Source organism: Emydura macquarii, unplaced genomic scaffold (assembly GCF_026122565.2).
Source record: "Emydura macquarii macquarii isolate MOO-44397 ecotype Brisbane River unplaced genomic scaffold, CSIRO-AGI_Emac_v2 contig_3692, whole genome shotgun sequence".
Lineage (NCBI taxonomy): Eukaryota > Metazoa > Chordata > Testudines > Chelidae > Emydura > Emydura macquarii.
Genome location: NW_027133829.1, coordinates 12,879,017 through 12,903,869, shown reverse-complemented (window position 1 = coordinate 12,903,869; position 24,853 = coordinate 12,879,017). Strand labels below are relative to the sequence as shown.

General features: G+C 44.6%; 1 protein-coding gene across 4 annotated transcripts in view; it reads right to left on the bottom strand.

Moving 5' to 3' along the window:
* Positions 1-24,853, bottom strand: part of ALDH18A1 (aldehyde dehydrogenase 18 family member A1) — a 105,376-nt gene that overhangs the window by 4,045 nt on the left and 76,478 nt on the right. For all 4 annotated transcript variants that reach the window (XM_067536991.1, XM_067536992.1, XM_067536993.1 and 1 more), the window contains 6 exons: positions 18,357-18,577; positions 14,172-14,309; positions 13,825-14,020; positions 13,570-13,691; positions 6,532-6,718; positions 6,067-6,162 (listed from right to left, as the gene is read on the bottom strand). In XM_067536991.1, coding sequence (XP_067393092.1) covers positions 6,067-6,162; positions 6,532-6,718; positions 13,570-13,691; positions 13,825-14,020; positions 14,172-14,309; positions 18,357-18,577 — 960 coding nt within the window. The remainder of the gene's footprint in view (positions 1-6,066; positions 6,163-6,531; positions 6,719-13,569; positions 13,692-13,824; positions 14,021-14,171; positions 14,310-18,356; positions 18,578-24,853) is intronic.

Genomic DNA, 24,853 nt, shown 5'->3' with positions numbered 1-24,853 from the left:
ACAATTGGTATGCTGCCCTCGACCTGAAGGACACATACTTCCATGTATCAATCTCCTGGATTCAGAGAGGGGATGACTGATGCCAGGGAGACCATGAAGAACTTCAACTTTTTCCATGTACTTATTGAGGTTTCGCAGGCCTAAGATTGGTCTAAGACTGCCCTTGGCCTTCGGGACTAGGAAGTAATGGGAATAGAGCCCCTTGCCCCTGAGATCTGGTAGGACCTCATCCACTGCCCCTATTTTTAGGAGCTATTGCACTTCTTGAATTAGAGTCACTCATGAGAGGGGTCCCTGAAGAGGGATGGGGAGGGTGCAGAACGTGAGGGTGAAAGGGAGCTGAACTGGATAGAATATTCCAGTTCTATTGTGTGTAGTACCCATTTGTCTGATGTGATCTGGGCCCATGCATGGCAGAAATGGGATAAACTGCTGGAAAATAAAAGGTGGAGGATCCAAAGTCTGGACTGGTATGCCATCCCTGGAAGCACCCTCAAAAGTTGTCCCTCTGGCCTTGGGGCTGTTTCATTGATCCCTCACCACAGCTGGATGAAGCCTGATAAGGCCTCCTCCTGTTCTTCCTGCCTCTCCTACGACTAAAGTCATGCCTCTGTCAAGGCTGGTAGAAGCGTGGGGGTAGCTGAGGCCTAAAATAACGTCTCTGTGGCACAAGTGTATGCAGACCCAAGAATTTAAGGGTGGGCCTAGAGTCCTTAAGGCTGTGCACTCTCGAATTGGTCTGGTCAGAGAAAAGAGACTGGCTTTCAAATGGGAGGTTCTGCACAGTTTGTTGGACCTCATGGGGTTGGCCGGAAGACACAAAATGTGGTGCACTGCAACCCCCAAAGCCGTAACATGGGCTGTCACATCAGCAATGTCTAAAAATGCCCCTCTAGAGCGAGGCTTTAGCTGTAATTTTGCCCTCATCTACCAGGGCCACAAACTCCTTCCTGGAGTCTGGAGAAATAGAGTCCGCAAACTTCACATTGCTCTCCAGGTATTAAAGGAGTATCTGCTGAGCACAGCCTGCTGGTTTGCCACCCTGAGTTGCAGGCCCCCATAAGTTTTCCTGCCAAAGAGGTGCATTTGTTTTGCATCTTTGGCTTTCGGTGTGGGCCCTTGGTTCCCCTGCCTCTCCCTCTCATTCGCTGCCATGACAACTAAAGACCCAGGGGGCGTGTGAGTATACAGACACTCAGAGTCCTTTGATGGCATAAACATTTTCTTTCACGCCTCTTGGAAGTTGGAGGAATTGAGGCAGGGGTTTGCAACAGTACCTTCATATTCTCGTCAATTGTCTTAATCAGAGGGAAGGTGACTCTAGCAGGTCCTGACGGGTCCCCCCCCCCTCCTTCAGAGACTTCCTCCACCTGGATCCCAAGGTTTTGGGCAACTCTGCGGAGGAGCTCCTGGTGGGCCCAACCATCTTCCGTCGTCAGTGCCGTAGTGAAGCTGGCCACTGTCATCAGGCGATGAGGAAGATGACTCTGATTGGGGTGGTATCCTGCCCTTCCGCACCCTGTGGGATGTTCAGTGCCGGGTATTTCTCTTCTGCCTCAGTGCCAGAGTCTAGCTCTGTGCCGGTGCCAAATTCGGTACTGTACATTGGTTCACCCTGAATTTTTGCAACTGTCGGCCTTGATACAGTCTCCAACCAAGCTTGATAAGCTCAGCTCCCCAACGCCAGAGACAGACTGGTCTGACTGCGGACCCTGGGCTTGATGGAAGGCCTAAGAGGTCCGACAGGGCCACTGCACTGGGGCCTGTCACTTCGGGGGCCACAGCATGGAGAAGAGGTGAGATCTCTCTCGGCTCCGGTACCCTCCTCTGTCCTGGTGCCGACTCCTCCGCAAGGCATAGGACTCTGCCTCTGAGTCAGATTCTGAGTGTTCACTCCTGGAGGATCAAGGTGGCACAGTGCCCCTCAGTCCCGGCAATCAGTGCCATGGCAACGACTGGCAGGACATCATCACCAGTTTCCCTGCCGACCATGTTGTCCGCTGTCTCGGCACCAGGAGTGCTCCCTCCGAAGGTCTCTTGCAGGAGTGCGGTGGTGGTAGCTCAGTGCCTTCAATAAGCTCCCTGGGCACTTTGAAGGTCTCTGTGGTAGATGGAGATTGCAGCTCCTCCTCCCCTAGTTCCCTGGTAGAGGAACTGGTCAGCACCAGACTTGACACACCGCTCTGTGGGGCTGGAGTCGACAGTGCTGCAGATGCAGGGATGATGTTTGAGTGGCCCAATGTGGGTCGCATTGCACTGGTGCTCTTATGCCCAGAAGATTTAAGTGTGGGTGAACAACCCGTCCATGCTCTTCTGCTTTTTATTAGGCACCGGAGAGGGAGAGCAGTGCCATTCTTTTGATGAAGTCTTTGGTGCCAATAGTCCAGTGAGCCCAAGTCCGTCCTTGGTACCAGGTCCCGGAGTGACCCCCGGCTTCAACTGGCTTGGGAAAGTGCAAAGTGCTGTCTCTGTTAGAAGGAATTTTAGCCATCTTTCCTGCGTGCGGAGACTAAAGTCTCTGCAGATTTTGCAGCACTCCTTTTGATGTGTCTCCCCAAAGCATTGAAGACACTTAATATGACAGTCGCTCTTTGACATGGGCTTCTTACAAGCCCCACATGGTTTGAAACCAGGGGACCGAGGCATGCCCTGGCCCCTGGGAAAGGTAATGATCCCTTGTGGGGAACCGACTAATCTAACCTAAATACTCACTAACTACTAACACTAATCTAACTATTTACAGACACTTAGAAAGAAAACCACTGGAGGAAGGACTTTTGCTGAGCAAGAGGCAATAGATTCCAGCTAACTGTCACAGGTGATAAGACGGAACTGAGAGGGTGGAGGGTCAGCAGAGCCCTATATAGGGCACCATGCAGGCACAAGTACAGGGGGCTCCAGAGCTGACCATACGGATACCACTGGGGAAAAACCTTCTGGCAACTGTGCATAAGGCGCACACACACCTAACTGGAATTGACACGAGCAAGCACTTGAAGAAGCATCTTTTCTTGGTATTGTTCCTACTGCTCTTACCACATTTCATTTTTCCAAAAATGTTGAGTCCATAGATCTCAAGCTGGTATCTTAATTAAAAAAAACCAAAAACCTTAACGTGCTAAAACAGACTGCATTTGTGCTTTAGTGTCCCTCCCCCTCACACTCTAAGGGCAGGGTCTGCCAGGACATGAAGTAATGATGTTTAGACCACAAAGCAGCAGCTGCAGCCAGGCAGTGTCCTAGTTGACCTAGTCGGAGCTGTTACAGAGGAAATCTCCTGCGGTTGTGCTCCAAACAAGAGCGCTTCCTCCATTCTCTCTCTGCAAGTCCCAGAACCCTGGTGTGAGGAGGCAGATGCTGCTGCTTCTTTAAGCATGAGTAGTCATGCAGTTCCTCCAGAAAACTGTCTTTTCACTCCCCCTCACTTCATTTCTGACATTTTAATAGTCAGTAGCACTGCCTGCTGAAGTATGTGGTGAGAGTTGGGATGGTACAACACATTAATTCATTTCTAGTTCTACCAACAGGATGGGTAAAAGCAGATTTAAAAAAATAAGAATGATTTTATTTAAATAGGTTTTTTTCTTGATGTATTAAAAATTAAATTCAAAATTATGACAAACTACAGTAAGTCATAACGTACTATAATCTATTAAAGTCATTTAAGTTAAATACACATAATATTCAAATGGTACATGCTTGCTGCAGAAATTTTAAAAAAGTCAAACTGCTGAATTAGTGAGAGTCATTGGCTACGCACATGGAACCAGAGTTTGTTGCAGTGATAAAATCAGCTTTTGACAGCAGATACCTCTTAGAATCATAGAATATCATAGAATCATAGAATATTAGAGTTGGAAGGGACCTCAGGAGGTCATCTAGTCCAACCCCCTGCTCAAAGCAGGACTAACCTCAGCTATATCATCCCAACCAGGGCTTTGTCAAGCCTCAGCTTAAAAACCTCTTCTACAGGTGCAGGGAGAATATTTTCTATATTTCAGTTTATTCAACCACTAAAGTGTAATAGCTGCTTAATTCTAAGTTAAAAAGCTAACTGGGAGTTCAAAAAGCAGGAAAGCTTGTTTTCCTCTTCCAATCTATGAATAAAACATGAGTTCTGAGAGGATGATTGACTATTTCTAAAATTTTCAAAGACATGGTGACTAGAAACAATTAGTTGTATTCACTAACTACATATAATACTTGCTTTAATAACAGATTTAAATGTAAAACATATTTTCATAATTGATGAGATGACTGGCTCTAACTGGCTCTGTGGATATGGGGAAAGCGGTGGATGTGATATACCTTGACTTTAGTAAAGCTTTTGATATGATCTCCCACAGTATTTTTGCCAGCAAATTAAAGAAGTATGGGCTGGATGAATGGACTATAAGGTGGATAAAAGGCTGGCTAGATCATCGGGCTCATCAGGTAGTGATTAACTATTCAATGTCTAGCTGGCAGCCGGTAACAAGTGGAGTGCCCCATGGGTTGGTCCTGAGGCCAGTTTTGTTCAACATCTTCATTAATGATCTGGAGGATGGAGTGGATGGCATCCTCAGCAAGTTTGCAGATGACACTAAGCTAGGGGGAGTGATAGTTATGCTGGAGGGTCGGAATAGAATACAGATAAATTGGAGGATTGGGCCAAAAGAAATCTGATGAGGTTCAACCACGACAAGTGCAGAGTCCTTGCACTTAGGATGGAAGAATCCCATGCACTGCTACAGACTGGGGACCGTCTGGCGAGGCAGTTCTGTGGAAAAAGACCTGGGGGTTACACTGGACAAGAAGCTGGATATGTGTCAACTGTGCGCCCTTATTGCCAAGAAGGCTACTGGCATATTGGGCTGCATTAGTAGCAGCATTGCCAGCAGATCGAGGGAAGTGATTATTTCCTTTTATTTGGAATTGGTGAGGCCACATTTGGAGTATTGTATCCAGTTTTGGGTCCCGCACTCCAGAAAGCATGTGGACAAACTGGAAAGAGAGCAACGAAAATGATTAAAGGGCTGGAGCACATGACTTATGAGGAGAGGCTGAGGGAACTAGGCTGAGGAACAAGGCTTGTTTAGGCAGAAGAAAAGAGTAAGGGGGGATTTGATAGCAGCCTTAAACTACCTGAAAGGGGGCTCCAGGAGGATGAAACTAGGCTGTTCTCAGTGGTGGCAGATGACAGAACAAGGAGCAATGGTCTCAAGTTGCAGTGGGGGAGGTCTAGGTTGGCTATTAGGAAAAGCTTTTTCACTAGGAGGGTGAAGCACTAGAATGGGTTACCTGGGGAGGTGGTGGAATCTCCATCCTTAGAGGTCTTTAAGGCCCTGCTTGGTATAGCTCTGGCTGGGTTAATTTAGTTGGGGCTGGCCCTGCTTTGAGCAGGGGGTTGGACTAGATACCTCCTGAGGTCCCTTCTGTTCCTATTATTCTATGATTCTATAATTATTTTCTTCTGATTCAGCACATTTAAGACTGTTTTATTAAATAAACCAATTGTAAAATGCTGTTTCTGTGCATTTTAACTGAATTCCAATTTCTATAAATGCAGTTTGACACAAATCATTAAAAATTATTTTGATTTTAAATCAACTGACCACATCTAGCAATTCTTGAGAAAGTGGTCACTGAAACCATTCTGGAACTGAAACTGGAATCAAATTGTTGTGATTTTAAAGTGTGATCTCTTGCTATGTGGATGTACTGTACTCAGCACAATGGAGCGTCAATTTTGGTTAGGGGATCTAAATGCTACTGTAATTTAGCAACATTACATCTTTGTTCTTCAATTAATCTAGATAGTATAGATTTTTGATCCTGCCCCAGTTAATTCCACCCACCATACAACTGTCTCCTAGTCCTCTTGGGTGAAAGGTACAAGTTTCTACTGTACCTTCTATAAAACCCTTCTTATTGACAGGCATATAGCACTGGGATCAGAGAAGGGACAATCACATCCTCCAGGATTCAGACAGGCTTCCTCTACCATACTTAAGGAAAAAGAGTGAAAATCTCCCATTCACATCACCGCTGCAGGCAACACAAAAGAATTCCACTGAGCTCCCTTACCAAGTCCAAACCGATATCCATCGGAGAATCGGGTGCTGGCATTCCAGAACACACAGGCACTGTCCACATGCTGGAGAAAGAACTCTGCAGTTTTCTCTGAGGGAAAGAGAAAAATCTGAACAGACAGAACCAGGCACTCATACCAAATAACGGGGATATTATGAGAACCTGAACAGATGTAAAGCAATATATGACAGTATTAACTGAGCAGCCATGACCAGAACGATGCCCATGTGTCCCTTTCTCCACAGCACAGACATCAAATATATAGACCTGCAAACAGGAGAATGAGAGACTAAGAAGAAGAAATAAATCACAAAGTTCCCCAGCCCTTGTGGTTTCTGAGTCTGTAGTACAGGGAAAGGGCTACTACTGCAGGACAGGTAAAAGTGCACTTCACACAGCAGGTGTCTGAAAGTTAGACTGTAGAAGAGTAGATTAAATAGAGCCATTCAGGTCACTAACCATTTTCTGTGATGATAACATCTGTGTGTGAACTTCCATACTTGTGGATGTGATCAATTGCTTCCTGGATACTGTCCACCACCTCAATGCAACACTCCAGATCCCCATATTCTGTGCGGAGAGATTTTACTTCTGAAGGGCTGAATGTCAAATACGAGGCAAACTTGGGACCAGCATGAATTTTCACCTGCAAAAACAAAGAGGATCTGATAGTACTGGCCTTCCCCCCCACCTTTTAAAAAGTATCTTCTAGATACAATGGCCAGATTATCACCAGAAGCAATAAGACAGCTGCAGACTTATGAGGAGAGACTGAGGGAATTGGGTTTATTTAGTCTGCAGAAGAGAGGTGGGATTTGATAGCAGCCTTCAACTACCTGAAACGGGATTTCGAAGAGGATGGAGCTAGGCTGTTCTTAGTAGTGGCAGATGACAGAACAAGGAGCAATAGTCTCAAGTTGCAGGTCTAGGTTTGATATTAGGAAAAACGTTTACACTAGGAGGGTGCTGAAGCACTGGAATGGGTTATCTAGAGAGGTGGTGGAATCTTCATTCTTAGAGGTTTTTAAGGTGCTGCTTCACAAAGCCCTGGCTGGGATGATTAAGATGATTAAGCACAAGACTTATGAGGAGAGGCTTAAGGAACTAGGCTTGTTTGGTCTACAGAAGAGAAGAATGAGGGGGGATTTGATAGCAGCCTTTAACTACCTGAAAGGGGGTTCCAGGGAGGATGGAGCTAGGCTGTTCTCAGTGGTGGCAGATGATAGAACAAGGAGCAACCGTCTCAAATTGCAGTGGGGAAGGTCTAGGTTGGACTTTAGGAAAAAGTTTTTCCCTAGGAGGGTGGTGAAGGACTGGAATGGGTTACCTAGGCAGGTGGTGGAATCTCCATCTTTAGAGGTTTTTAAGCTGCGGCTTCACAAAGCCCTGGCTGGGATTCTTTAGCTGAGGTTAGTCCTGCTCTGAGCAGGGGATTGGACTAGATGACCTCCTGAGGTCCCTGCCAACTCTATGATTCTATGTTTGCCCTGGAGTAGGGGAAGGAGGTCATGAAAGGCACATCAAACCACTCATTTCAAGATGTTGATATACCTTATCGCCTCTCTGGGAGACCACAGCTCTTGAGCTCTGTGGCCCTGTATGTGGGCCCCCCAGCCCACAAGTGACGTGCCTGTTATGAGGATCTTGTCTGGTTTGGCTTGGTGGAAAGGTATGCCCACCAGAACTTTGGAAGGATCTCACCACCATGCCAAGGAGACTAGCATTCTTGGCGTGAGGGAAACCCGTTTGTCCAGGTGGTCCTTTTGTGGGTCGTAAACCATTCATAATCAATGTTGTAGACAGCACATGTGAGGTTGAGCATACGGGGTGACTGATGTAGATGCTGTCATGTAGAGACACACAGCTGAACACACGTGCGTGGATGGTGTCCTAACTGTGCAATAATGCTTGTAAGGGCGGTGTAGCGGTCTTTGGGGAGAAACACCCTTGCTCCTCGGGAGTCCATCAGGCCTCTGATAAACGTGAGGTTCTTGGTAGGAATGAGAGTGGACTTGTCCTTGTTGATGCATATACCGAGGTCGGCGAACAGATCTTGTAAGATCTGGATAGTCGCTAAGCAGGTGTTCACGTGACGATGCCACGAGCAGCCAATTGTCCAAGTAAGGAAACAGGGAGCGGTCCTGTCATCACCTGTACGCTGCCATGACTGCAAAAACTTTCATGAATACCCGTAGTGCAGTAGCTATCCCAAAGGGGAGAATGAGGAACAGTTAGTGTAACTGCCCGACTTGGAAGTGGAGGAATTTGCAGTGTACTGGATGGACGTCCACATGAAAATATGCATCTTTCATATCGAGAGCCATGAACCAAGCCCCATGATTGAGGGAGAGGGTGATTTGTGGTATCGTTACCATTTGAAAGCGGAATTTGTGGATGAATTTGTTGAGCACCCGTAAGTCCAGAATGGGTCTGAGATCTCCCCTCTTCTTTGGGATGAGGAAATAGGGGGAATAGAACCTATGGTTCCTGTAGCAGAAGGGGATTCACTCGATGGCCCCTTTTTGTAGCAGTGCCAGAATCTCTTGGCACAGGAGATGGATTTGATTTGCATTCACGTTGGTGACTCATGGTGTGTGGTGGGGCGGGAAGGTGTGGAACTCTATGGTGTAGCCTTGTTGTACATTGGTCTAGTACCCATTGGTCAGTGGTAATCCTGCTCGAGTAATCCACGAGTCTCGTCTCAGTATAAGTCCTGATGCTAGGGACCATGCCACTGTGTTTGCTGCATCTACTGCTGCCTGGAGGGAGACTTTGGAGACCAGTTTACCTTCCCTGATTAAGGCCTGGAACGCCACACAATTGTCCTTTGGCATTGAGGCCTGGAATTCCGCTAGCCTAGAGTAAGACAAAGTCATATTTTGCCAGTATGGCCTGGTAGCTGGCTATGTGAAACTGAAGGCCCGCAGACGAGTATACCTTGCGGCTGACAAGGTCTAACTATTTTGCAGCCCACTCTGGAGGGGTGGTTCTGGGATGTTGTTATCCAGCCCATTGCACCGTGGCTTGAACCACCAGCAAGTTAGGTGGCGGATGCATGAAAAGGAAATCTGTGTTTTTGGCCGGCATCAGATATTTGCATTCGGCACGCGTGGGTGTCGGCGCGCAGGATGCTGGGGTGTGCCAGATTACTTGTGCTGGTTGTAAGGTGGCTTTGTGAATTGGTAACACTATCCTGGCTGGGCCAATTGGTTGTAGGATGTCCAGGAATTCATTCTGTGACTCCGTGACATCTTCCGCTGGCAGTTTCAAAGTTGTTGTAATACGTTGTAGGAGCTCCTCACCATGATCATTCAGTGGAAATGCAGAGGGTAGAATGATGGTGTCTTCCAGTGATGATGAAGCTCCCATAGGGGGCAATGGATTCATCGGATCCGATGGACCTGGTGGTACCGGTGGTGCCGTGGCCCCTGTGTGTTCTCCGGATACCGAAAGCGTGGTATATACTGAAGGGGGATGAGAGGCTGTTGCCTGGTTGTAATAAGGATCCCATCCCTGCCAATGAGGTCCGTCTGAGCTTATATGCGGGTCCTGTGGGAATATGAACCACTGTTGTTGTGGTGGCATTTATAGGGGTGCATAGTATTGTTGTGGGCTGTGTTCTGGGGAGAAATGCTGCTCTGGGTCATATGAATAGTCAGATTCCAATGGTTCTGATAGTGGTGGTGCCGTTGGTGCATGCACATCCGCTGGAGGTTGCAGAGCCTGTGCGGGCTGCAGTGCTGGCCAAGGTTGTGGGACCGGCTGTGGAGCCGGCGATACTGTGGTACCAGTCATTGATTCAACAGTAATGCTTCATCAACTGGAGACAAGATCTGTATGGCATCCTGAGTTTCCTTGCCAGCGGAGCCTTCCATTGGTTGCAGGAGTCTACCGTGGGGAATCAACGGTGATAGGCGGCCCAGAGTGAGTGGTACTGGATCCAGCGGACTCGATGATCTGTAGTTCATAGGGACTTCAGAGATGGGCGGGCTGACAACATGATTTGTTTTCTTGTCTGCTATAGCCCTTTTGGGTGCTGGAGCCGTCGACTTCTCACCCAGCTGACTGAGGCTCGGGGAGGGAACGCGGCATTTAGAGGCAGTCCCTCTTGGGGATCTGCTGTTATGCCTGTGGCCATGTTTCTTCTTATGTGATTTGGCCGGTGTCAACAGCTCCGCTGGGACGTGTGCAACTGGTGATGCTGGAGGCACTGGTTCAGATGGGTGATTCAACGGGTCCACTGGTGCCACCTCCTGGTGTGCACGTGGACGCATAGCTTCTTCCATAAGGAATTTTCTAAGTCTAAATTGCCTCACCTCCCGTGTTCTTGATGGGAAGGAGGGGCAGATAGAGCACTGTGAAACTATATGAGATTCCCCCAAGCAGTATAAGCAGCAATGGTGCTCGTCGCTTATCAAGAAGGACCGAAGGCATGTGGCACAGTTCTTAAAGCCCACTTGTTTTGGCATACTCCCCCACACGAATGGGGTGGGGAAAAATCTTGGAGACTTAACTTTAAACTTTTAGGGTTTTTTTTGTTTTTTTTTACACTATGCTAAGACCAATTACTAACAATTACTAATGATTTTAATTGCTAATGAAGGAAATGTTTACTTGCTACACAGATGTAAGGAGGAGAAGATGATTTCAGACTCTAGCCATGAAGCAGTAAGAGGAAACTGAGGAGGTTGCAACCTGCACAGAAACATAAGACCTTGAATGCACCACGTGGACAACGTGAGGTGTGCACATGGGTCAAAGGACACTGCTTTCAACAGTTCAAGCTCCAGCATATAGAGCGCACGTGCACCCACGATGAAATCCACATAGGGACCATCACTTGAAGAAGAACAAACATTTACATTGTGTATACCCCTGTAACTAAGTAACCCATCAAAGAAGCCTTGTGGAATGCAAATGAAGAATTTTAACAGAAAAAAAGGCTAATTTTAAAGCAAATGGTCATTGTGTCTGAAGACTAAGTGCATTCCTCAATCATTGTCATCAAAGGAAAAGCCCACATGGATAGAGACACTGTCAACTTGTCTTCTATCATAAGAAAATATAAGAATTGATTCAAAGAACAATCCTTTGTCTCTGAACTGTTTGGATTCATCCAGGGAAACATACTAGGTGCAAAACAGAGATTCCCCAAGACAACCTGGGTACCCTGAAAGACATTCGGGAAACTGGCAGTTTATAACATCACTGCTACCATTTGGAGTTATAAAGTGTGATTCACCTGTACATATATTTTACCTGTTTTATTCTCTCAAACTCATTCCTTTTTCTCAGCTAATAAACCTTTAGATAGTTTACTACAGAACTGGTGCCAGTGTTGTCTTTGGTGTAAGATCAAGAGCACCTATTGATCTGGAATAAGTGACTGGTCTCTTGTGACTGGTAGAAACCTGATGTGGTGTGATTGTTGGTTCAGTCTGTCTGGATGGCAAGATAGACTGGAGAGTCTAAGGGGACTGTCTCTGGACTCCATGGTAAAACTGGGATAGTGATCCAGGAGTTCACATTAGTTACTGGCTTGGTGAAATCTAATTATGGAACATTCTGGCAGTTTAGGATACCTGCCCTTGTTTTCTGACAGTCTGCCCTGAGGTCTGCACTCACAGTTGTGAGCCACTTCAAAAGAGCATGACAGCAAGTTTCCACAGTGCAATCACCACTTCTCCACTGTCAGTGCAGCTCTCATTTTGGCATCCCTGTGCTGCAGGGCTGGGGAAGAACTTGGTGCACAGATCCAGGAATGTGGCCTTGCGCATCCAAAAATTTTGCACCCATTGCTCATCATTTGGATGTGATCCCACCAGTCAATGCTTGTTAGTCTTTAAGGTGCCACAGAACTCTCCTGGTTTTGCAGTCAATGCTTGTTTCTTGGTCCCAAAATGGCACTCCACCAACTGCAGCTGCTCCCTAAATGCTACCAACAACCATGAATTGGTTCTCGCTACGTCGCACAACAATCTAGCCTCCAAGGAATCATCACATTCTCCTCTCATTCGGTTCTTCTTGCAGTTCTGTAAACTTTACAGTATTGTGCACCCCGTGCTTGCAACATCCATGGCAATATTGCAGAGCTGTGAACGCTCCATGCTTCCATCAGAGAGGGTGATCAGCAAGGAGGATTGCATGGGTTTGAGAGATTTTGAAAAAAAAAAGGCGCAAAATTTATGGGATATGGATTATAGTATGGGATGGAGATTATTGCAAAGTTGACCCCATACTCCCAGTCACACCAGCATGACATGTTTCAGCCTCTTCATACACTGACAAAATTTTTCAAAGAATAACGTGTTCAGTTAAGGCAAGTTGCACAGTGGGATAGCTACACATGGTGCGCCATACTCTGTATTGATGATACAAGGAGTCCTGGTAAGCATGTGCACTGTTGACACAAGGAACCAAGCATGCACATACACAAGTGATATACTAACTTGAGTCGACAAAAGTTTGTAGCGTAGACATGCCCTAAAATCATAATTGTCCTTTCTTGCCTTAAAAAATTCTGTTAAGTACATGAAGAATTGTCAATATTGGTCACTGATTAGCTATCATGGACACATTTTTGTAGACCACCAGGCCTGATACAGTTAAGATTTAGACCAGCTTTCAGTTTATTCTTTTCTTAATATGCCACTTTGGGATTTCTTATCAGGATATATAGCTCACCTTCTCTTTAACAGTGTATTTCCTGCATTAATCATCACCGCCTGCACATTCCAAGAGCATAACATGTCATATCATGTAATGTTCACCAACACACAAGGTCTAACTTGAGTGTAGAATCATGCATTTCTCTGAAACCCAGAGCATTTTAAAACCACCCCCGTCCAGAAACGTTTCTAGTAATACCTGCGGGAACTGCAGTACCAGTGTGAAATTCATTACATCCTGTATTAGCTTTGCTCTGCTGTGTCTGCTGAGACATTAGGGGAACAGGATGGACAGAAGCAAAGACATCTTGCATGTACAGGTGTGGGTTGAACAGAATGGGGAAAGAACAGGTGCAAGAGGAATGATTAGGAGAGTGGTAGGAGAAAATAGGAGAATTGACTAAGAATAAGACAAAGAAGAAGGACAGACTCAAAAAGAATGGGGGATGGCCTGGTGGGCTAGTAGCAGCATGTGGAGGAGTCAGGACCAATAGGGTCCCTTGCTCCTAATTCCAGGAGGTGCAATGGAGAGAACATATGTAGCCCAAGAGAAGGAAGAGGATTAATGTTATTCACTAAGGACCATCTCATGCTCAGCGGCAACATGAGTTCTGAAGGAACTACTTCCAGAGTCACCTTTATGCAGGACAATTGGTGGCAGGAGGAAGCAAGGAGCCCCAAAGCTCATATCTCAAGATAGGATGACATTTGCAATACTGTCATTTGATTATAAGCCACTGCAGAGAGGAGATGCACATCTCTGTTTCCAGCCAATCCCACTGTCTGCCACACCAAACTATTAATAGAAAGTGAACTGTGCTCGACTAACCTGTTCCACTCTCAACATGTCGATGATCTGGTCAAACAAGGGGGTTCGCAGCAAGTCTCGGTGAATTAATAGCGTTTCCAGAGCATTACAAGCAGCAGGATATTCACACTTTGAATCTCTGACTGGGGTTGAAGAATGGACAATTGGTTACATACCACTTCACATACCTTAGAGAGGTGTCAAAAAGCAGACGAGGTACAGCTCTGTTGAAACTCAGTCCAACCGATCAGAATGAAAAGTCATCTTCCATCTTACCTATTCTGGTGACCTTCTCTACACTAGCCTCTGTATCCACATATACATGGCAGATCCCTTCACTGTGCCCCATAACTGGAATTCCTTTAGCAGCTTTCTGGATATCTCTAACCAGCTGAGAAGAACCACGTGGAATGATCAGATCTATCAGTTTATCCAAACGGCAAAGATCTTCTACCTCCTCTCTGGTGTTCACCTGGAGTAACCAAGCCAAGACATTATTATAGACTTAGATGTTAATGGGAGTTCAGACAATAAAAGCCTTTGAGCAGAAAGTATCCAGAAAGTACTCTGTGTATACTGCATACACATGGTGACAAATTCTAGATTCATTTCTAGGCACTCACCAGCTGCACTGCATCCTTGACCCCATGGATGGAAAGTGCTTCTTGTGTTAGGTGGTGAAGGATTTGATTGCTATGTGCTGCCTCTTTCCCTCCTTTAAGCAATAAGCCATTTCCACTGGCTATGGCCAAAGCAGACACCTGTCAAAAAGTGAGAGAAGAGATTAGCACCAGAGAATACATCTACTGATACAGACACCATAAGATTATCTGTTTTCTCTCCATGGAGAGCTGTTAGGCACCATGCACATACAGTTCCTGGGCTGAAAATGTAATATATTGCAGAAACAAGTCCATAATTTTCAAAATACTGTTGGCAATGAGCCAAGTGCTGACGGACATGTCAAGTGACATGAGAACTTTGGTATGAGGTATGGGATGAACTGTATAACTGTGTGGGCATCCTTCCTCAGGAAAATAAACTCAAGTGTAGGTCTGCTACATGTATTGACTACTTTCCATAATCTTTCATGGGATGTTAAGTGTTGAGCTTTTCAAAAGTGTTTGAGACCAAAGTGCGCATTATTGTGAAAGATTAGAGTTGACCCATGCTGCCCTAGAAAAGAACTAAGTTAGTTAATTGCCACCTGAGAAAGCACCTACTTCAACAGGAATTAAAATGTTCTTTGATATCTCAGAGTATAAACAGAGCCTGACTATGATGAATGAGACTGAAAACTAACTAGGTGGCAATTAATGGTGTAGGTTCATGTGTTAATACTACTGCATTGGATTAGATTCTTAAAGCAAGATTCTCAAGTCCACTCTGGTCACTTTGCACCACTCATTCCAGCCAGAAGTGGCCAATGAAGAACTCCCACAAGTGGGGGACCTCCTCTTCTACTGTGTTGCTTAAAATAAACAAGTTATCATAGACCTATTAGATAGAATAATTAATATGAAAAAGAAACATATAACAAGATGTGCCTTTCATCATCTTCCTCACTTTGATTTTATGTTTCACCCAATTACCCCTGTATTCAGCCCAGGAACTTGTTGGACTAGAGCATATTTTCCAGAAGGAAGTGTCTATTTGAAGACACCAGGAGATGGAGAATCCACATGTCCCTTGGTAGTTTGTTCCAATGGTTAGTCACTCTCATGGTTAAAACTTTGTGCCTTAATTTTAATTTGAATTTTTCTAGCTTTAGCTTCCAACCATTGTTTTTTTCTCCACTAGTTTGAAGGGCCCTTTTGTACCGAGTATTTTCTCCCAATGAAACTACTTATACACTACAATCAAGTCATCTCTCGATCTTTTAAATGTTCTATTCTTCCCTCTTACCCTGCATCTCTGTTTTGTCTTTACATTGTAAACTTCTTTGGGGTATGGACTGTAAAATTCTGTGTGTCTGTGTAGTGCAGTGCAGTGCCTATCACATTCTGAAATATAAATATACAGCATTTTAATAACTCATACACAAAAAGTGATATTCAAGTAATAGCAGGGTCAGAATTTCAAACATTCAGAAGCACAGAAATGAAAGTTATGGTTCTGACAGTAACATGAACTTTGCCCTCATTGTAGAATGTGTAAAGTGTTATGGTTATCTGCCTGAACACAGCAATGTACTACATACTGAAAAGAAAAACTGGAATAGAAAACACAGCATTCAGGAAACAAGTTAACAACATTTATGTTACAGTAAAGGAAAGGAAAGATTGTTTCCTTACACAGTACAGTAAATTGATGTTCTGATCTCATCTGAAAACCAGCATCCTGCTTTTTGTCTCCTGCCTGACAGTGTTTTTAGTCTCTCTCTTTAATCTGCTCCCCAGCGATGGTCAGGTGAGAACATGTTTATAATTACTTTTGCTGACTGAGGATATATTTCCTAGGGAGACTTCCTGCTCTCTCCCTCCCTGACCAGTCTGACTGGTACTTTGATCTTTAAGCCTAGAGATCTCCCAGGATCTTGTGTTTAAGAGCAGATACACAAACAAAGAAGATCAGTTCAGGTATTAGAGAGACAAGGTGGGTATGGTAATATATTTCGTTGGACCAACATCTGTTGGTGAAAGAGATGAGCTTTTGAGCTACAAAGAGCTCTTTTTCTGGTATTGTGTGTTAAGATGTCCATTCATCACCCTGATGACCCCATTCTATGTTTTTGAAAGGTGTTGAACCTGTCAGCTTTGTCCCTTCAGAGCATCCCCTTTCCCTTACATAAATCATTAGAACAGCATTAGGTAAATTACTAGGATACTGAATCCAGTTCTGGAATCGACACTTTAAAAAACGGTATAGAAAAACTGGAGAGATCAGAAAATAGCTACACCAATGATTAGAGGTCTAGAAAGCCTATCTTACAGTGAAATATTCAGGAAACAATATATTTAACTTATCCAAGAAAAGCTTAAGAGGCGATTTGACCTTGGTCTAGTAGTACCTACATGGGAGAAGATTTCTGATGGTAGAGGACTCAAATCTAGTAGCCAAAAGCACAAAAAAGTCCACTGGCTGGAAGGAGAATTTCAGGCTAGAAATCAAGAGCAACTCTAACAGCAAATGTAATTAACCAATGGTACAACCAACCTAGGGTCACAGTGGATCTGAAATCAAGACTGGATCTCTAAGAGATATGTTGTAGCTCAACTGTAAAGTATGGATTTGATGCAGGAATTACTGTGGGAAATTCTTTGGTCTGTGTTACATAAGAGATCAGATAAGATGATCATACTGGATCCATCAGCCTTCACATCTATGACATATAACTGAGTTTAGAGATAGAGGCATATATACCCCCATCAGGCATTTAAAGTTCAAATTAATAACTGCTCACATATCAGTTATTATGAGAAATATCTCTCCTTCCCAAATGGAGTATTTAAATTAGTAGCATTAAAGTTACTAGCAAGTGTTTTTACACCCTTCACTATGGGGTGTAAAAACAGCCTGGCTGGATCTTAAAGTATAAGTAGAAAAAATTATTTTAAGCTTAGAAATAACAGGAACATCAAATCTGGTCTTCCCTGGATTTGAGAAGTAAACCAAACTGTGGGGCACTGACTCTTTAACAAAGTCTTTTTTTTTTTACCCCAAATATTTGGGGGGGGGGGGAGAGAGAGATTGAGTTAAGTAGCTATTATAGCAAAAACTGAAGGGATATCCATTTCCCACCTCAGTCAGATTTCACTTCCATAGTAATACATTATTATATAACTGCCCATAACATTCCCCAGGGTAAGCCAAATCTGTATTTCTTATGCAATAAGCAAACAAAGTTATAAGGGGAACTCCAAAACCTTTTATATCAGATCATAACAAGAAAAGAGTTCTGTGGGTTCTGCTGATTCACAGAAGTGATTTCCACTACTTGGGTACAAGGAAGGCAAGAGTGGCTCTGGAGAGGGCATGGGTTGGGGGTTCAGCAGCCCGAAGATGTAAGTCTCGGGGGCCTGTATGAACTGATTTTTATGTTTAATTTCTGACAATGAAGAATCCCCCAAGGGAAAGTTTTGACTCCCCAGTGTGTGTGGACTCTTAGGAGCAGGCTGGGGAAGACACTTGCTCAACACACCTTTTATTCTGGTTATTAGAAAGTGAAGAGAACTCTACTACACATGAAGAGAACACCTTCAACCCTGCACTGCAGAAGGACCTTATTAGAAGGGGAATAAAACTTCATCCTGCAACATTTTCCCATGAGAGAAACTATGGTGTGAAGCTGAATGGATTACGCCTTTCAATGAACAGAGGCCCACTGATCAGAGATAATTTCAGGTCGTGGGCATAAGGTAAAAAGGAAAGGCTAGCCTTGTTGTGCAGCATCAGGAGAGACAGTACATGTGTAGGCCTAATGGACACTGCTACCAAATGTCTCCAGTCAGCAATTCAGGAACACAGACACACACAGTGGAGCACCCATAGGGACACTACTCAACAAAGAAATATAGAAACATACTGTTACATACTATCGATGTATGAGGCTTCTATCTATATCACTGGAAGTTCTGTATGAGGGGAGGGGATAGCACAAAATCTGCACTAAACACAAGTTTCTATACCAATCACAGATTCATAGAAATGTAGGGCTGGAGGGGACCTTGTGTGAGACCATGCAAGCCATCCCCCTATGCTTGAGGTAGGCCAAAGTCAACCTAGACCATCCTTGACAGGTGTTTATCCAACAACTTGTTCAACTCCAGTGATGGGGATTCCATCCAGTTTTATTTCCCCTCATGTACCTGTGGGAGGCAGTCAGGGCGGGATTCGAAGATCACCAGCAGGACCCCAATAGGCACAGTCACCTGTTCCAACTCTAAGTCTTTTGCAATTCGTGTTCTGCGAATGACACGGCCAACACTGTCCTGTGAGGATGCTGCGATTTGACGAAGTCCTATGGCCAAGCTATTGAGCTTTGATGTAGACAGACTCAGTCGCTTCATCAAAGGAAGTGCCAATCTCCCTGAAACAAGAGATGATTAAGTCATGCTGGAGATACTTCACAACTGCTTGAGACTAGATATCCAGGTTCCATCCACCTCCTCAGATCTGCCTAAGAAACTATACAGACACTTTTCTGTCCAAAAAGATCTGCCCTGAGATGAACTTACAGGCCACCAGCTTCCACCAGCTCAGCAAAGCTGCCTGGATCAAACAGGTAAAGTAATTCATGTCACCTCATTCATGATTAACTTGGCCCAGATCAGCAGAAAAACTGACTAATAAGACACTCTCCTCTTTGAATGAGGCATACCTACTGATCTTCCAGCATGACCTGCTGATCAGTGGTCAATTCCAGGCGCTACAGAGGGAATCAACAAAACAGGCAATCATTGAGTGATCCATCCCTGCTGTCCACTCCCAGGTTCTGGCAGACAGAGTATAGGGACACCTAGTGCATAGGGTTGCATCCCTGACCATCTTAGTTAATAGCCATTGATGGACCTATTGTGATAGTCTGCACCTTCATGTTTATCCTTTTTACAAAACTATGATAAATCTTATACAAAGTATGCCTTGTGAGATATTTCAAAACTCATAATTTGCTGATCATTATCGTCCTGGTAAAATATGTGTAGCAACATTGTATGTAAAGTTATAAGATTTTATTGTCTGACATTGGTGAGACATGCTCCAAGGTTAGAAATGCAGACACAGACCAGTTCCTCAGAAACAAAAAACAAACTGATGCCTCAAGAAGGCATCAACAAAATCAAATGGTCATTCTTTGGCAGGAAGAAGGGTTTGAGCAAGAAATTTAAATCTTGGCAATGGAACAGCTGGGGGTTCCCATGTAAACAGACTGGCTGTCACCTGAATCCCAGTTGGAGATGATTCACAAAGAGGAGGAAAAAGATATAAAAATGAGGAACAAAGATCCCAAATCACCTCTCCCCCCTCATCTCTACTCATGTCATCAACATTTGAAAGACCAAACAAGCATCATTGAACAGGGGGAGGAGTCCTGGCTGAAAAAATCCAGCCAGACTGTTATAAGCATATGGTGAGAGAAAACCTTTTTGCTTTAAATTCACTTAGCTTATTAAGTTAGGTATTAGTCTGCATTTTACCTTTTATTTCTTTGCAACCAATTCTGACTTTTATGCCTCATTACTTGTAATTACTTAAAAATCTATCTTTCTGTAGTTAATAAACTTGTTTTATTGTTTTATCTCAGTCAGTATGTTTGGACTGAAGTGTTTGGGAAATTTAATTTGAGATAAAAGGGTTTGTGCATATAATTTTCTATGAATGAAATGACGGCCTTTCTAGGAGTTTGTATTGTCCAGGAGGGTACAAGATGCACATTTCTCAGGAACAAGTGTGGGAGTGGGAATTTTGCCGGTGTTGCTCTGCAGTAAGTATATGAAGGGTAAAGTATATGAAAGCTGGCTGCACTCTTGCAGTATAGCTGGGTGGTAATTTACATGCTGAAGGCTGTGTGAGAGCTGGCCAGGCGTGTAAAAGGCACCCTAGGTTGGAGAACTGAGGGGGACAGCTGTTCAACAGTCCAGATTGTACCCTGGAGAATGTCACACCTACTCTCTATGAATTTATCTTATTATTTTTTGAACCCTGTTAAGAGTTTTGGCCTTGATCACATCCCCTGGCAACAAGTTCCACAGGTTGACTGCGCATTGTGAGAAGAAGTACTTCCTTTAGTTTGTTTTAAACCTGCTGCCTGTTAATTTCATTGTGTGCCGTTTGATTCTCGTGTTATGTGAAGAGATAAATAACACTTCCTTATTCACGCTCTCCACACCATTCATGATTTTATAAACCTTTATTATACGCACCCTTAGTCATCTCTTTTCCAAGGTGAACAGTCCCAGTCTTTCTAATCTCTCCACATATGGAAGCTGTTCCATAATCCCTTAATCATTTTTGTTGTCCTTCTCCGTAATTTTTTCATTTCTAATATATCTTTTTTAGATGGGGTGAACAAAACAGCACACAGTATTCAAGGTGTGGGCATAACATGGATTTATATAGTGGCATAATGATATTTACTGTCTTCTTATCTTCCTAACAGAGCTTAACACTGTTAGCTTTTTTGACTGCCACTGCACACTGAGGCCATGTCTATACTGACGGCGGCAAATTCGCAGCCGCCAGATCGATCTTTCTGGATCGATTGAGTGGTTAGTGTAGACCCGCTCAATCGATCAGGAAATAAACGCTGGTAAACCACCCCCTCAAGTAGCGTAGCGCTGCGTCGACGGGAACAGTGTAGACAGCGCAGTGTAGACAGCGTGCAGAAGGGAAGCAGAGCAATCGACGTGAGTTACGCAAGCTACTCTGCATAGTTTGCGGAACTCCTGTCGACTGCCGCCGAATCTCCAGGTAAGTGTAGACAAGGGCTGAGTGGATGTTTGCAGAGCACTATCCACAATTATGTCAAGATCTCTTTCTTAAGCGGTAACAGCTAATTTAGATCCTGTAATTTTGTATGTAAATTTGGGATTATGTTTTCCAATGTGCATTACTTCGCATTTATCAACATTGAATTTCATCTGCCATTTTGTTGCCCAGTCACCCAGTTTTGTGAGAGCCCTTTGTAATTCTTCACAGTCTGCTTTGGACTCAACTATCTTGAGTAGTTTTGTATCATCTGCAAATTTTACCACCTCACTGTTTACCCCAGATCATTTATGAATATGCTGGAATAGCAATGGTCCCAGTAGAGATCCCTAGGGGACATCATTATTTACCTCTCTCCATTCTGAAAACTGACCATTTATTCTGACCTCTTCCCCCCCCATCTTTTCACTAGTTACTGACCCATGAGAGGACCGTACCTCTTATCCCATAACTGTTTCACTTTGCTCTAGAGCCTTTCATGAGGGATCTCTCCAAAGACTTTCTGAAAGTTCAAATACACTATATCCACTGGATCACCTTTGTCCACATGTTTGTTGACCACCTCAAAGAATTTTAATGGATTGGTGAGGCATGATTTCCCTTTAGAAAGCTGTATTGACTCTTCCCCCCAAAAATCGTGTTCTTCTATATGTCTGATAATTCTGTTCTTTCTTATAGTTTCAGCCAATTTGCATGGTATTGCTGTTAGACTTTCTGACCTGTATTTGTCAGGATTGCCTTCGGAACCTTTTTTAAAAATTGGCGTCATATTAGCTATCCTCTAGTCATCTGGTACAGAAGCTGATTTAATTGACAGGTTACAAACATAGTAGTTCTGCAATTTCACATCCTTCAGAACTCTAGGGTGAATACCATCTGGTCCTTGTGACTTTATTACTGTTTAATGTATTAATTTAGAACCTAGAGCCTCTTTGGTACCAACTCTTTTGTCTGCGCCCGGTGAAGACCCTCTCTTGCTTTCAGCATCGGGCTGCTCCTTGTGGATTCCAGGTTTACTATGGTATCGAACTTGGTCTTTGGTAGTGATGCCCTGGCCGTTAGTGAGTCCAGGTGAGCCCCTATGAATTCTAGTTGTTACATGGGCTCGAAAGTGGACTTTTTGCAGTCTATCATCAGTCCAAACTTCTCGAATAGTGCCCTTGTGTGCTGAACAGCTTGAATGGCCTGTAATTGACTGTACGCCTTTACGAGGCAGTCGTCCATGCAGGGGAATATCGTGATTCCTTCCCTGCCTAGATGAGCTGCTACTACAGCCAACAATTTGGAAAAGACCCTCAGTGCCATAGAAAGGCCAAAGGGCAATACAGTGTATTGGTAGTGATTGATTCCCAGTATGAATCTCAGGAATTTTCTGTGTGCCAGATGGATAATGGCGTGAAAACATGCGTTTTGAAACTTGAGGCCTGCAAACCAGTCCCCTTGTTCCAGCGCCAGTATTATGGTAGACAGTGTGACCATCCTGAATTTTTGTACCTTTATGAACTTGTTCAGTCTTCTGAGGTCTAAGATGGGTCTCCATCCTCCTGTTTTCTTTTGGATCAAGAAGTAATGGGAATAGAAGCCTCCTCCTCTGTGTTGGTGAGGGACATATTCTATGGCACCTATTTGTAGTAGGTGTTACATCTCTTATTGTAATAGGTGCTCATGAGAGGGGTCCCTGAACAGGGACGTGGAGGATGGTTGGGTATTGGGAATGGCTATAAAGGGGATGGAATATCCCAACCGAACAATTTCTAAAGCCCATCTGTCCATTATGATGTTCACCCAGTTGTGATAGAAGGGGTGCAGGTGGTAACTGAACAGATTAGTTGATGCTGACAATGTTGGCATTGGATGACATGGGAGGTCATGCAGACCGTTGACCAAGGCTTCAAAATTGTGGGTTAGAAGAGTCAAACTGGGATGTCGATGGTTGTTGGGTTGACTGTACATGTCTTTGAGGTCTCCGCCTAGTACGTGCCTGGTCATATCACCTGTGCTGCCGATATCGTTGATATCTCTGTGTGTATGGTTGATATCTATATTGTTTTCTCCTCATCACAGGTGTGTATATGCCGAGGGGGCACATCGTGACTTGTGAATCCTTCTTTGTGTGCGTTACTTTGTCGTTTTTTTCCGTGAAGAGCTTCACCTTATCAAATGGGAGATTGTCTATGGTAGATTGCAACTTTCTAAGTAGAGCTGCAGAGTGGAACCAAGAAGCCCTGCACATTACGATGGTCGTTGCTACCGTTCTGGCTGCAGTGTACACGACGTCGAGAGAGGCTTGCAACGTGGTTCTTGCTACCAACTGACCCTCATTTATTGGAGACTGAAATTGCTCCTTTTTATTGTCAGGAAGGTCACCAATAAATTCAAATAACTTTGAATAGTTATTGCGGTCATAATTAGATAAGAGTGCTGAATAATTGGCTACTAGTAGCTGTACAGTTGCTGATGTGTAAACCTTCCTGCCAAATAGGTCTAATTTTTTCCCATCCTTGTCCTGAGGAGTCAATTTGTGCTGTTGCTGCTGCTGCTTGGCCCTGTGGTTTGCTGCCTCCACGACAAGGGAATTTGGCGCTGGTTGGGTGAAGAGAAACTCTGTCCTTAGCAGGAACATAGTATTTTTTATCTGCCCTTTTACAGGTGGTGGGAATGGTGGCTGGTGTTTGCTATATATTGTTGGCTGGTTCCATCAGCGCATCTTCAATTGGAAAAGCAATTTTTGAGGAGGCTGAGGTCTGAAGGATTTTGAACAGTGTGTGCTGTGTTTCTGCAACCTCCTGGAGTGGGATTTCCAAACAACTTCTGGAACTGCTTAAAATTGACTGCAGTGGTAGGAGGTGCAGGGATTATAGCCTTGTCTGGTGATGACGATGAGTTGTCTGCAGGTTGTCTCCTGCTGCCTGGTTTCCTCCATTTCGCTGTGGGTTCAGGAGGTTCAGTACCAGCTGTGACAGACCTTGCGGGTGATCTGGGTCTGTTTCTGTGGGGACTTGGAGGTCTACTGTAAGATCTGGTATAGGTAGAGCTATTATCCCAGCCTGGCCACTTCATATGATAAGGAATTGGTGGTCCAAACCACCAATGGACCACACCATTCGAATGTGGGGTGTTTGGGTTGTGATCTAAGCCTGGCTGACCGTATGTTAGGTCTACTGGGAGAGGAGTGTTGGGAGGAAAACCTAGCTCCATCTCCTTCGTCCTCATCATCACTGGAGAAAGGGATTGGGGAGATGTTTTTGCTGTGAATGAACTGTATTGGGGAGGTATCTGTGCTGTAGAGTGGTGATAGAGGAGAGGATGTTGAGAGTATCTTCTCTGTTCATGGTGGCACTGTTTCTCAATATGTTTTTATGGCGATGCCATAGTTGGTGCCGGCTAAACACGGGGGTGGGTGCTGGTATATGGAGCAGAGCTGACACAGTTGCTGGTGCTGAGGGCGCCGTAGTTATCGGTGCTTCTCTCAGTCGGTGTTGGTGCCGTGATGCATGTTGGTGCTGTACACTCTATGGGTGCCAACACTGTAGTGGTTGCTGTCACTTTAGTTGGTGGTTTGCAAATGCTTAGTTTTATCGGTGCCGTATCAGAGGAGGGCTGTTTAGTTTTGCCTCTCAACTCCGCACTGGGTCGTTTGGAGCCCTTCGGAGTTGAGACAGTGGGTGTACCTGAGGAACTTATAGCCTCATCGGTACCAGGCCTTCTACCCGTTGTGGTTGGTGACTGCCTTCCCTTGGCTGTGTTGGTTCCAGGTGGGGTTGTGTGACGTTTTGTAGTGGATTTTCCCTCTGACAAGGTGTTACCCTGTTCAGGGTCAGAGGTGGGTCTGACAGACTTCTCCATGAGAATGAGTTTCAGCCACAGGTCTCTGTTG